At 43.2% G+C, this 15,034-nt stretch overlaps 1 protein-coding gene across 3 annotated transcripts in view; it reads left to right on the top strand.

Annotated features, from left to right (window-relative positions):
- LOC117216606 overlaps nucleotides 1-15,034 on the top strand; it is a 50,784-nt gene that overhangs the window by 24,084 nt on the left and 11,666 nt on the right. For all 3 annotated transcript variants that reach the window (XM_033463448.1, XM_033463446.1, XM_033463447.1), the window contains exons 3-4: nucleotides 8,873-8,949; nucleotides 11,913-15,012. In XM_033463448.1, coding sequence (XP_033319339.1) covers nucleotides 8,904-8,949; nucleotides 11,913-15,012 — 3,146 coding nt within the window. In that variant the 5' untranslated portion in view covers nucleotides 8,873-8,903. The remainder of the gene's footprint in view (nucleotides 1-8,872; nucleotides 8,950-11,912; nucleotides 15,013-15,034) is intronic.

Raw genomic sequence — 15,034 nt, 5'->3', positions numbered from 1 at the left:
TTCGGCGCGATCCATTCGAGCAATTTATCCTGGAATATAGTAACTTCGACAGGAAACGACAGCGTTGAAGAAGAAAGTTTAAAAGGTCGGTCCGAGTGTCCGTGCCGGAGCTAAAGTTTATTCCTAAAGGTGCTTATTAACTACTCACGTAACTAACTTTAGATTTTACATAGTTAGGTTTAAAGTTCGACTTAGAGTCAGACTCGGATCGTAATTAGATTTACGCTGGAGCGTGTAGATTCGAGAGCGCGTTCCTTTCGAAGCAAATTTTCCTCCCTCGTACTCGGATTCATGGAAATGTGGAAAAGAGAAACCGACGAAGATGCCGGCCGTCTCCAGGACATTTTGCATATGTTATCGCGTGCCTGACCAAATCTAGACCTCTAGAATCGCCTTCCCAGTGACGTCGGCATTGGAAACGTAAGCTAGGCGCGACATTTGGACGCCAAAAAATGGTCGAGAGTCGGATTCCCGAGATTTCGTGCATTTTCGAGCGACGCGTCTGCTTCGTAGACGATTTATTGCGCTAGAAAAGGGGCGACCTGCGTTACAATGGTTGGAAAATACCTGCACAAGTCTGCATGACTAGTGTCTATAGTCTAGCTATCGTACCTCGTCGATCACATAACAAAGAAAACGGGAGAAAGAAGAGTTTAAATATCGGAGACATAAATATTAATGATTCGTACGTACATGAAACACTGTTACAATAAACGATAAAAAAGAGACGGGGCATGAAGCTGGAAGGTGAAAAAGAAGGAACGGAGGGGAACAAAAGATAGGGCTAAAGGTGGATAGAATGGGACAGAAAATATTTACCGCGCAAAAGGCAAAGGAGGGGCGCGTTTCTTTGAAAAAGCTGAACTTTTGGAAGATATAAAAGTTGCTTACAAAGATGAGTGAGCGGTCATAGAGGAAGCTGAAGCAACAGACGCGAATGAATAATTAAACGACGCGAGTACTTGTGAAAAACATTGAAAAACGAGACGAATAATAATACACGTAAAAAAAAGATGTCGCGAAGATGTTATACTACGAAACTTGAATACATTGAATTAAAAATATAACGAAATACGTCTAACCGTGAATGAGATTTGCCAAGAAAAAGTAGAAAAAGAAGGAGGAGAAACGCGTGTAAAGTAATTATCATGCGAAGTGGATACTGCGAGCGATATCGACACCGGCAAGAAAGTAGAGTTCGACATGAAAGTGGAATTATAAAAATCGCGAGAAAATAATGAAAAACAGCGAAATAAATAGAACGGGGAAAGATAAAAACGAAGGTGCAGAGAGCGAAGAAGGAAGGTCGTAAACAGAACGGAAAGAATGGCGAAACTCGAGTCGAAGGGAAAAAGATTAGCGATACAGGCGTGTAAAAGTTGAATGAGATAAGGAAAAATGTAAGGTATACAATGTTTTCGACGAGAAACCATCGATCGACGTGTCGTACATATCGACACGCCATCTTGGCTATGAATGTGCTTTGCCTCGTGCATCATGGATGCATTTCAGAGAGAGAGTACCGCGTTTCTCTCGCCTCGGAATATCCGTGACAAAATGCGATCGTTTCAGGCTATTCCATACCTGTCGATACACGGAATGAAAGAAATACGTGTTGTACGTGTTACGTTGAAACCGTGGTTCAGGCTTTTCAAGGGATTCGTCACGGGTTTGAAAAGAGCTGAAATGGCTGAGAATATTCGAATTTGTTTCTCTCTTGCTTCCTATAGTCTATGACTAAGTTTATTGTCTATTAAAACTGAATGAACAGAGTGTATCGGAGAGAGTTCTGCATATTCAAAGGAGATCGAAGTAAACCGGTTTATTAGAACGAGAAACTTTCCGCGGAAAAGTACGGATCAAAAAATAGCATCACGGCCATTAATTCGCTGGCTGGTGCTAGAATCACGCGAGCTACTAATTTCGTTCTGATTTTATAACAATTTTTTTTTACAATGGTCTTGGCGATCGTCTGGCTCCGCGTTCCGAAATTTCCGCACATCGAATCGATGATATGAAATAGAACGGCGAATAAAACAGATATCTCTGACGCGTTCGTATGGTTTGTCGAGGCAACGAAAATGCAATTGGCACGTTATTTTCCTTTTTTTTAAGGCGGCAGCGATGGATAAATTTAATTAAGTGAAAACGCGGGAACGTGTTCCGCAGGGAGAATAAAACGCGATAAAATGGCCACGCACTTTACCATAAGTACTAAAAAACAAATTTATCAGCGACAAATTGGAAACGTTTCACGGCAAATAAAGCTCGCGTCGCTTTGTAACGAATTGAATTGCACTCCGTTCTACCGTGCACTTCTTTCTCGTAAACCTGTAGAGAACGAACTCGTAACTGTTGTTCATCCTTATTCGTGCTAGCGTGGTCATCGTCCGTCGTTTGTTATTTAATTGCCTTCTATGTTATCGTACACCGTTTCAGATTCGCCAAGCGTTGCGATATTCTTGAAACGTGTAACTGAAATTAATTAACATTATCTTGTACCTAGATTGCTTTGTTTATGGAAATATTCGGAATTAAAAGTAAAACTATAAGATTCATTTTGAATTGATTGGATTTCATAAAAATTATTTAATCGCGCTATCAAAGTTTCACACGCACACTATTATGAGTTTCTTCTGCGCGTTTCGAACAACGAACACCATTATTTGTAAAACATGGCAGCTGAAATTTGCTTGAAATTGAAATTGGCAGCTTGAAATTTCGATAAATTCTCGTGGAAGAATGATTAGAAAATAGTGGCTCAACGTTACAGTATTATCTTGTATCGCGACAGTAAGAGAGGCGTATAATTAAGTAGAGATAAAAGAGGGACGAGATGCGATCACGGTGACACGCGTTTCACGAGACCTCGTTGTACACGTTGTGATTCGTTGTTTCAAATAACTGTACTGATTTTTATACCCGTGAGCAACAATTATACCGCGACCTGATCGTTAGACGAAGTATACCTAATAATGATAATAATATTGTTGTTGATATATTCATATGGTTCGTGCATGCTATTCCTTATTTCCTTCGATAGACCATACGTTTCGCGTAGAGAATTCTTTTGTTCGTTCGCTGTTAATTTCTGTGGATCGTGATCAGTATCTCGGTTAATAAGCCCCCTTGATCACATCGCGATTTAATTATCATCGTCGAATTCATTCGAGGGAACGGCGCCCTGTTTCAGTTCCATCGAATTCCATTTCTGCGTGATGCGACACGATACACTCGTCAGAGTCGAATTCATATCGATCGGAAATTCTCCATTTGTTTATTATTCGATGTCTACTCAAAATGCATTCGGTTAATTTATCGGTTCGAACTGCTGAATTTTGTGATCTGGCGATGAAATTCAGTCCGACCGTGGAAAAATTCTATTCGCCGCGTGGATATCCCGTTCGATGCAGAATGAAGAAAAACAGACACGCTGTGCGTATTACGAACAATATTTTTCGAGCTAATTGAAAACCGATATATTTCTCTCTTTTAATCACGCGAACCACTTGCTTCGTATCTGCTGCGTTGCAGTTTCACGGATATAAATAGAAACGTTTTGTATAAATGGAAAACGAATGGCTGCGAACAAATTGGGAAAAATAATTGAAAGAGAAAAATGAATGTTAAACAGACATTGCAATTCCTTGCAAAACATTTTCAACGTCGCTGTATCTTAATTCAATACGGTCACTGGTATTCCAGAATAAATAACATATAGAATTTATTAATAACAGATGTCGCGTTTCGTATATAATTACCAAGCTTCCTCGTAAATAAAACGAGTTGTGAAATAAGAGAAATAAGTTTCGTTAGATTTAAAATTCGAGAGCAAGAGACACACGAAACTAGGCTCGCGTTTCTCGTAAAGATGCTGCGAAATAAATGGCACTATGGCCCAATTCTCCGGCAGTGAATGGCACGCTCAGAATGCAATGGTTTTTTCTATCATCGTGAGAAGAGCAATCCAATCGGCGAGGACAAAGAGCGCGAAAGTGAAAGGGTGGAGGCGGAAAAGGCAGCTTTTAATGCGCTGCTTCTAAGTCGAGAGTTCTCACAAGCACGCCGATTGAACAGTTATCCGATACAACGACGACTGTTGTGCAACTACAGCTGGCCGAAATGAAAAAAGTTGGCCAGAAACACCGAATGCTATATCTTCGTCAAAAATATGAGTCGTGTTACAAACAAATGCACTTTCTAAACTTCCACGAAAAACGCAGTCGTTCGACTAAAATAAGAGACGATACGAGAACATTATTTTCTCTCTAGCTTTTGTTTCTACATTTCCATAATGCGAGCAATATTTTCATTAACGATGATGCTTATCGATATATCTTTATTAATAACTATTCTCGAAGGGCTTGTAACATCCATCTACGAAGGAAAACACCGTTAAGAGGAAAATTAAAAGATACCGAATCAGAGGATACTTGCCGAGACATAAAATACAAAGAGCGTTTTTAATTTACATAATGAAGTGTTCCATATAGCGAGAAGATTTTATCTGTTAACGTAGCAAGTGTGCAACCAATGTATAATAAAAATTTAATTATGAAGATATAATATAATAACGTAATAACGTAACGAGAGTTTGAATTTCAAACGAAAACGATAAAAAGATATACCGTAGCAGGTAGCGAGTATTTTCAATGCATCGAAAGAAAAGGAATAAAAGATAATCGTGCTTTATTAGCAGTCCTGCTGCTTTCATTTCGTTTTATAACCGTATCATAAATTACTCGGGCCTGGCTTTCGTATGTTCTTCGAATGAAATGAAATGAGATGAGCATAAAATAACAAATAAATTTGGCGTCTGCGTTACTTAGGCGTAGCATAATCAACCAATTTAAGAGTGGAACGAGCGCCGAGATACACGGGTCACAAATTGTGAAATATACGTCGCGTAGCGTAATGAAGAAATGTGTCCAAATGAAAAGTGATCTTGTTTGTCAGATCAAGAAGGCAAATAAAATTCTTCGTACGAGAGAACGTCGCACGAAATGAGAGCTCGTTCCCCGGCCGGTCTAACTTGTATTAATTTAATTGACATATCTCGAGGTCGACCTCCTTTGAACGACCGTCTAAATGATTCCTACGAGGTACATTGAGGATGTAGCTTGTGTGCGTATGAATCATTGCCTGCTACAAAATATGGTAGAAAACACCAGCAACTTTTATTTTGCTGTAATTTTGGAAACGAAAGGATCCAAGGATTAACGCTATATATCTAGACACATTGAAAAGATGGAAATCTTACGAAGTTAAATCTTATAAGAACCTCTCGATGTCAGTGAAAACGTTCAAATATCAGGAATTCGTAGCATTCCTGACACTTGGTAAAACTCGATTGTCCCCACAGAGCGACAAAAGAAACGCAGAATCCAACGAAATAAGGAAAAGGGAAAAGAAAAAGAAGAGCGTGACAAATGTGGAATGACGAAACGTCGAATGGTTCGCATTCCATTTAGTATCGTGTCATCAAGTATAAACGATACGGACGACGGTGCGAAAGCTTTCAACACATACACCGTATCGACGTATACACGTGCTCCCATTGCGTTCACTGTCTGTAAATGTACTCTATAATTAACCGACTCTTAATTGCATTCCATCGTGTACTCGCTGTTTAAATATTTGCATCGAGAATCATTCATTGCCCCAGGAAATGTTCAAAATCGTTTAGTTTGAAAATAATTCATATTTTAGACGATCGTTGTTCGTCTCAAGGAAAGATCTGCGTATGAAACGTCGTTTCTTCCATGTCCGAACTCGACGGGCCGATACTATTTGCTAAATTTTCTATTACCAACCAATCGTTATCCACGCTAAAGAACAAATCTACCAGAAATGAACGATTCGCGTTTGACTAGGTTCTTACGGAACGACTGAAAATTTAGTAAGATGGTAGCACAAATGAATGGAGTGACTAGGTCGAAGGAGAAACGACTTTAGTGTTTGCGAACTGGTGCGCGGTTTCAAGGGTTTATGACACGTGCATCGTTACCGAGGGTTCAAACGCCAAGACCAGCCCAGTCGTTCGTATAGTACCCAGAAATGCTGACACTCTGCGACCATAAAGCCGTTTCTAGGCCCTGACATCTGGCTCGAACAGTCTTCTGTAAAGTATCGATTAACGTTTTCCTAGAAAATAGCCTAGTTTGGCGTCCGTGTCATAAACCCTATGATCTCGATAGCCAACCTTATCTATCACAATTCAGCGGAATGTCGTGTCAGGTGCAAACTATAGGTGTAAAATATCGAGATTAAAGTACTATACCTATATTTCAAGAAACGACATTTTGCAATTGCATATGTGTATGCGTAGTCGTATTTGATGGGATATTTATTTGCGACAAAATCGTCCATAGCTTTAAGTAGCTGACGACCATCGAATGTAATTAGCTTTTTAGACTGACATCATTTTTTCTTTTAAATTCACAGTGTCCTTATTGTCGGTCGTCGTGGCATGGCTGAATTCACGAATTCTTAATTAGTAACAATCTCGTGCGTGGGAGGACAGATACGGGTCGGCGAGGGCAAAGAAACTGGATTGTTCGTGTATAGTACACGTCCACGTGTGTGCCGCTTCATTCACGTACGGTAGTATGCATGTGTCTTGTAATGTCAATTAACCGTACTTCAGGCAGGCGTTTTTCATACGACGTTACAAAAACGAAGCTGGAAATTTACGTTTACGTAGTCTTATCGCATATATCGTTCGCTTGTGATCGAAAAATTTTGCTTGATATTTACAGTAAACAGAGCAGCGTATACTGCATCCCAACGAAAATACGAGAAAGTCATCGAGCATAAAAGTCTTAGGACTAAAAGTAGGAAAATAATGAGGGGAAAAAACGAAGGAAAGTCAAAATGTCCGCGTTCAGAATTAAAACAAGCTCCGGTGTTGAGACGAGTACCTAGTGTCAAGTGCTGGAACGAACTAGGAAGAAAAAGAAAGTCAAGGCTTATGACGCGAACGGTCTTGATGCCTTCGAAACATACGGCGAATAAATAAAATCAAACGTAGGAAGCGGACAATTTTCACGACGTTTCTCCGCATGATTCCGCATTTCCTGCCTAATCAGCGTCGCTTCGAAACTTTACCTCCGTTCGAGCTACCACGAAATACTCTCAGATCTGTTCGAGTTCAATCTCTAATCCACTAACGTTGCCAAGTATAAGCCTTTAACTAAAATTTCTTTTAGCAAGGTTTATGCGCCGGAATGTAAAGCCGAAATCGGGCGGAAACTCGTCGTACGATCGCCAGATGCTTCTATAAAACATTCCAGCTGGTTCTTCAACTGTATATAGATTAAAGCCAGCGAGGTGAATCGTGTCGCGAACCAGGTCACACGTATCCGCGTTCCTTCTCTTTTTCCTCCCACATTTCGCTCGAGCTTTATCTTCAAAGAGACAATAGATTGCCGAAGTCGTACGAACATTCTCGTCTCTGAGGTATGTCCCTAAGCTATAACTATAACTGTCATTTAACTTATCTTCTTTCGTAGAAAAGATACCGAGGCAAAGGAACAGCGCAGATTTCTTTGCACGCAAAGCGAGGCGGTTATCGTAGCACGATCAGGCAGGGATTTCGTTTTCGAGGAAATCGACTTTGAATATTTGACAAGTATACTGAGATTTTGTCAATCCAGTTTTAAACTACGTTTGAGAATAAATCGAAAACGTAGAGTAACATTTTTTCGTAAAATGCTTCATTATCGTTTTTTCTCACCTAACCGGCATCTAGCCAAGTTGAAGTATACTTGACAAATTTTCAAGCCGGACTTTTTCAGAAACGAAGCGTCGTTGAAAAATTGTATTCCATATTTTCGACTTATTTTTTTAGGTGAAATCAGTCACTGCCCGGTTGTATTACGATTACCGCCTCACCATGTGCAGCGCTTAAAAATGAATCTTTGCAAACGAAAATGCAGTACGAGCGTCAGAAACGATAGCGTGCAAGTAGAAAGTGACGGCGTGATCAGCCCGGAGCGGCCGCACGCGCCGTCGGTAGGAGGGTCTGGCAATCATTTGGTCAATGACAATAAGTGGCAGTGACACGGACACGACGATTTATAAATCGATAGTCGGAGGGACATCGGATTTATGTAACGAATACAACGACGTCTGGTTATTCTAATTCCGACGTCAAATTAGAGAAGGTTCGACCATAGAAGCTTTGGAACTTCAATGAACGAGACACGGTCGATGCGAAACACGAGATAAAAGTTCCGCTCGAATTTTACTTCCGACATTGCATTCCACTGCGACTATTCTCTTTTTTCCCCCGACGATTTTCATGGAAATCGTGAGGAAAATTTGCATCGCTGCTGATTTTGGGTCTGTCGAATATTTTATTTCACGCTTTATCTCGCGAATCGCTCTTATCGATCGTTACCTCTAGAGCACGCATTCGCTAGTCATTCACACGAATCTTTTTATTTCTGTAGAACGTTCGGAATTCAATTTGTTGCAGTAAGCATTCTGCGAGATTGAAATCGCGCCACTTTTGCCGGAAACCACGGAGCTACCGATACGAGAAACCACAAAGCGTTCATCTTCGTTACCATTGATTGGATAGCTATCGACTAAACTATAAACTGCGAGGCATTTTGAGCTGAAGCGAACGAAGAATTTAATCGTTCTTCGCGATATAATGTTTCCACTTGGATCGTTTCCTATCATTAAGTAACATTCAGTAAAATTTCGATGTAGGATTTTAAACGCTTCTCAGCTTCTTACTCGACGCGTTATCGAAAATGAGTATGTAACGGGTAACACGCTATCCTCTAATTGCTAGAATAAATAATACAGAAGGTAAAACGTCGTTTGCGAGTAGGTGTAAATCGAATTGTAATTTTCGTTGCAGATTCCGCGAGGAGGTCTAACGAACGGTGGAGATGACTGGAAGAAGAAGAGTGCCACTCGTGTTAAGAGTATGCACAGGTAAGGATACGTAACAAAGCTGAATCGATCGGTCGATTTGCGCAATTCATTAACCGGTAAACGCATAACGTGTACTTGCATTACGTACTTTTCCCATTACCTGCCATTTTAATATCTTTTATTTTAAGTTTTACGCTACAGTTGTCGATAGTTCTGATACTAAAAATCATCGACACGCTGTACGAAATCTAATTCGCGTGGAGTGCGATAGAATATAAGCGAACAGAAACGTACACAGACTACACAGGTAATTTACCTGTATTATCGATTTGAGATTATTATTTCTATGCGATCGAACCACAGCTAAGCACGCACGCGTTCTATCCGAAACGATTCTCCTGCAATATCAAGATTTCATTAACCTCGGTGATTTTTCTTAATCTAGCGCTTTCTACGGAGCTCCGCGAGAGCGTATCTGTCACGATTGAGAAATAAATGGTCGCGCAGCAAGGATTTCGTCATAACTTTCACGCGCGCGTAACTGCACGATCCGCGTTTCCGTTGGACCGAGAATCGAATCGCTCGAATGCATCCTGTTGCATCGCGTAAAGGCTGGCAATCGAGGGCGACTACACGAACCACGCTGCTCGGCCATCAAGTACTGTTAGAATCGCCATGCCGTGCCGGACTGCAGGCTGAAACCGTAACACTTGCCTTGACAATACGAATTTACCGTTGCGCTCGAACCAAGCCACGTCGTTCAACTTTCCTCCGGGTCTCCGGTGAGTTCATTTCGCGTTCTCAAAGATCGAAACGAACAATTTTTGGAAACGTGGCTGGCTATCAGTTACAGGAACGTTACAGGAACGTAATTACCGATTAATAAGTTGACCGCGGGATCGATGTGAAAAAGAAATAATGGCGTCGAAATCGAAAGTCTCCTATATCCGTTCATTGTGTACAAATCGAAATCGAAAGTTTCCTTTCGGCGTTTCCAGCCGAATCCGTATTATTACCGGATGATCCGTTCCGAACTGATGACTCTGCGAAGAATGCAAAACGAGAATCGAATCGGTTAAAGAATTAGAAAGCGCGTGGTTCGATGCTTACGTTGGAACGATTTTTGGACCGTTTCAAAGAACGTTCACCGACAAAGGCAACATTTCTAATTCCCAAATATTCTAGTTTCTAATTGCCAAAAGCGATTTAATCCAATCGCGAGATAACTAATTCACCAGTGTTGTACGTATAATTGGAATACAATTATCTCTGTGCGAGTAACCTCTAATTTACTTTACTTTATTCCGTCTCATTGCTTGTTAATCGCCAGTTTCCAAAGCATCGAACTAGCCAACTACCGTAGAATATGCGTCAACATTTTCTAGTTTCATTGCTATTTCACACTTCATTCGTTATTCGCTCCTCTGTTAGAAGCAAGTTTCAAGCCGGAATTCGCAGAAGCGATAGAATTACTTCTACGACTGTAACTGCGCAACACTCGATCGTCTTGCTGAAAGGGATGCTGAAAGAACGTCGTCGAACACGATCGAAACCCGCGACAGAAACCTCGTAATCGTACCCGCCCATGTACACATTTTCACGTAACCTGTCCACATCGGTAGAGATCAGGTGCGCATACTTAAATCTTCTGCATAATCCCGTGGTCTGTTTAACATTCAGAGGCACGCGAACATACACACCGCGTTGCATACACATTTTTCCATCCGCCGTAGCGTAGAATGCGCGGCAAACTACATCATAGAGGTTCATGAATCGTTTCTCGATGGCTGGCTGAGCAATTCCCGGCCAACCGGTTTTTAGATCCATTAAGAGCTTCGTCCACGCTCTCCACGGTCATTTTTATTTCAACTCACTGTGAGAACCAGTCACCGTTGTCAATATCCATCGCCTGGCTCGGCGTTTGCACGTGTTCATCGCTGATACGTCGATCGTCCGCGACACTGTTCACGGTTCACCGATTCAACGATCAGCCCCTCGTTTACTGGATTCAAGATAAAGTAGCGATTAACCCTTAACGGTCGATAATTTTATAGCAATTAACTCGACGTATACTTAACTAGAATTATCGGTTGTAGAATCCAGTCGCTTTTGAAACGAACTCGTGGCAATGCCTTCGTTTATAAAATTCTCTTCTCTTTAAAAAATAATTTATCCGTTAAACGTCTGACTGCGTGGAACGTAGAGTTTATGTTTTTTCCAGCAATTTTCCAAATGTTCGTAAATCTAAAAATAAGGTAATAGCAACATCATGAATAACTCCGAGGAAGCTAAAAATACGCATTCTCATTCTGTTCCTGATATTGTTATTAAAACATCTGGTCTTTATCGTAACAAACGGTATTTCGTTTAAGAAAGAAGATAATATAATCTACGTACAATGTTGGCGTAAATTTCGATATACCTTGCAGACACGTTCGAACCACTTAACAGAGAAACACGTTTTGTTGAAGAATACTTAGCGACGTTACTAATCGCTTAAATATGTCTACTGCGAACATTTAAGACAGTTTAAGCGAAGGTTTACACGAAATATACGCGCGAGCTCTTATCTTCCAGTTCCATTCAGTTTGTTATTATTTTACTGTAATTCCTGTTTATCCCGTCTAATTCAACTACAGTAACCATAAGCGTGATTGTAATCACAGTCACACATATGCGTACATATACACTGCAGCACGCTACTAGTTTGATTTACGTAATTGCTGTAGATAACACAAATATGAAAATCAAATACCACTGGCGTTGGTTAATAACAAAATAGTCCGATTTACGCGAATATTTGGAAATCTCGATAGACGATGCAGTGGCAGAATATTTGATCTGGTGTAATTCTTTTTTTATTTTGGTATTATTTCGTTTGTAACCTCGATACCTAACGCTGTCTAAATCAATCGTTTCAATTTTAAAGCGCGATTTACATATTTCAAAGTTACAAACAAACATTCTCGACAATTTCCGAACAATTTAAAACTGATTGTCCGGTATTAACCGATATGTTTCAGGTGTTTTCGTGCTGCTCTTCAGCACGGTCGCCGTGGACGCGACGAAAGACCCATCGTCGAGTTCGGAGAAGCTGCTCACCCCCGACGTATCGGAAACATCGATATTCGAACAGAACAAGACGATCTTAAACAAAATACCATCGAGAGACGAGTCGGAGTTTCCCTTAGCAGAGTCGAAAAACGAAGCCGTCGGACCGTACAACTCGACTAAAAGAGGTTTCGAAACGGTAGACGATAAGCTCGTAAAAGATGCCAAAACGGTGGACAAGGAGAAAGTGCCAATGCCGATCGACGAGGATACCGAGTTGCAAGGAATCAGGTCGCGCGATCAAGTCGACAGATTATCGACCGTAGATTCAGCCAACAGCGGATCCAAGCTCGAGGAAATCGTCTATGGAACTTCCGGGAAGAGTTCTAGCACGAAAACGATATCCGCGGACGCTTACAGGCTATCCGGAACCAACGGTTTGACCACGGTAACCGCGAAACCGGCGCTGGAGGAATCAAAAGTCGACGAGACGAAGAACAAAACCGGGTTCGTCGAACGCTTCAACGATACCTCGAGGCAGGAACCAAGAGAAGCTAAGAAATCCTCGGAAGATGGCTTGGAGGTGAAAGAGGAACGCGCGACAGACGCGAAGGAAGAAGCGGCGAGTTCCTCGAAAGAGGCGAGCACGGATTCCGGGCTAAAATCAGAAACGTTTAACCCTGAGAACGAGTCAGCTCCGGAAAAAGTTCGTTTCCTCGGAGAGTTTCAGCAAAGGAAGAAAAAGGCGGAGGGTCCGGTGAAGAACTCGGAAGTTCCGGACTTAAAGGAGGCCGACGAGAGAAAAGAGGAGGACGTGTCCGTCTCGTTGATCAATGACACGTACGTCAACTACAGCCACCGTTCGAAAATCTCGACGGAGAAGAGCGTGGAGACCGACTCGGCTGACAAATGGACGCCTCTCGAAAACGCGACAAATTTTATCACCGAGGAGATTCCGGTGACTCACGAGTCGCACCATCCGAAGGAGGAGGTGGAGGTCGTCGGGAACGTGACTCAGCCCGTGATCCAGCGGTTTATCGATCGACAATCCCAAAACTCGACGTCAAAGGACGCTGGCCTTGCCAACGAATTAAATCGAACGTCGAATCGGGACAAGGACTTTTTGCGCGATTCTGCGAACGCTAACGAGACCAGTCACGAGAAACAGCAGGAAATAGAGGAAAAAAATCAGGAGAAATTGGCGCGGCTTACCACCGAAAGGACGAGCGAAGAATCTTCCACGATTCAAGGAATTTCCAGTCCGGTTCCCAGAGGAAGAACTATAGCGTTCGAGTCTGCAAGCTCGAAGAGAACGATCGTCGCGAAGAAGAACGCCACAGACAGATTCGCGGACCAGAAACCCTATCCTTACACGAAATTGCCTAAAGAGTCGCCAGTTCGTAACGCCAGTAACCAGCTGGACGTCACCACGGAAGAAGCTTCTGCTTTGGAGAACACGATCGGCAAGGGACAGTCGGAAGAAAAGTTCGTCGTAACCGAAGGTTCGGACGTGTTGGAGAATAGCATCCAGCAGTTTAAGCCGACCTATTACGAGAAAGTAAGCAACGAATCATCGACCATCTCGAGCACCGAGGTACGCCCGTCCGTTCAAATAACGACCGCGCCTTTGCTTAGATTAGAGGAAACTAGACCGACGAATCAGACCGTGGTCGAGAAATCAAGCGAACAGAAGGGCATCGACGAGAGCGGAGAAAAATCGACGAGCGCGGGAAATGACGTTTCTCGGTGGGCTGAGAGCCGCGAGACCTCTGGGATGGGGAACGTCGATGTGACTGGAAACGGGATAACGGAAGTCAGCGCGAAGCCCGAGAGTGGCGATAAACGAACCTACGAGGCCTCCTTGCAGGAGATTACGGTTCGGACAACGCCCACACCTTTAACAACGGAACCCGTCGAACCGCAAACGGACCTCGGAATGCTCTCGAACGCGGACGTGCAGACGAACGTAGCTGGTTCTCTGCTGATACGATCCACGCTCAACGCCACCGAGCTCTCCACCGAGTATCCACTGATCAAAGGGAATTTTTCCGACGAGAAGTTGCCGATATTCCCCACTACACCCACGGACACGAGCACCGTCAAAGTAGCAACGGACAGTGCCACCGTCTTGCCCACGACCACCATCGAACAAACTTCCGTAGGGAACGTCACCGAACCACCAACTGTCTCGGACGCTAACGGAACCAACGAAATCCCTTCCGGTGTAAGTGGCACTCTCAGCCCCGAGGAAACTTTCGTACCTACCACTACCAACGTCGAGTTCGAGTTCGTTGGCCTGTCCGATTCGACCACTTTTCCCTGGCGGAACGTTACCGAGGAACCACCCAAGGGACGCGATTTGCCAAACGAAACTTCCGTCGTGCCTACGGTTAAGGATCTACTCGCAAAAAATACGCCCAACGAAGGCACCACGACAGCGAGCAACGAATCGACCACGGAGAATACGTCGTCGATCAGCGAGACCGAAATTCCTGCCACGAGTAATCCAATGACGGACCGGACGATCGTTCCTACGTCGATACCGAGCCAAACGATACAGTCCAAGGACGAGTTTACGACTCGGCCGAGTTTCGTCGACGAGGAAACCGACAGCAGCTCGACCAGCCTGGATGAAGTTGAGAAAACGATAGACGTGACGGATTCTTGGAGCACCACGAGCGAAGAGAATGTCGCGACGACCACGATTAGAACGGAACAGACGATTTCAAAGGATTCCAAGGATTCCTATTTCATGGCGAACGTTACCGAGTCCCCCGTGGAATTCACGTCGATACCGAACGTTTACACGACAGATGCCACGCGAGTGGCTACTTCCAGCCCCTTTGTCCCGATCGGTCTCGAGCCAAGGACCCCGGTTTCGAGTAGCACGAGCCCGGCAACCGTTTCCGACATACCGTCGGTCACGGCGCACGACGCGACGGTGTTACCCGACCAGGAGGAGATTACGTCGCTAGTTCGAATCGACGTGGAAGGCACCTCGCTCGACGTGTGCCCACAAATGGACAAATTGAGGCACACCCTGGCGAACATTTTGACGTCCGGGATGGACAAGTGAGTGTCGCAATTTCTTCCT

The sequence above is a fragment of the Bombus bifarius genome, unplaced genomic scaffold, assembly GCF_011952205.1.
Source record: "Bombus bifarius isolate JDL3187 unplaced genomic scaffold, Bbif_JDL3187 scf7180000010271, whole genome shotgun sequence".
NCBI classification, from domain to species: domain Eukaryota; kingdom Metazoa; phylum Arthropoda; class Insecta; order Hymenoptera; family Apidae; genus Bombus; species Bombus bifarius.
The sequence above is the reverse complement of the archived record's forward strand: the minus strand, read 5'-3'. Positions and strand labels throughout refer to the sequence as shown.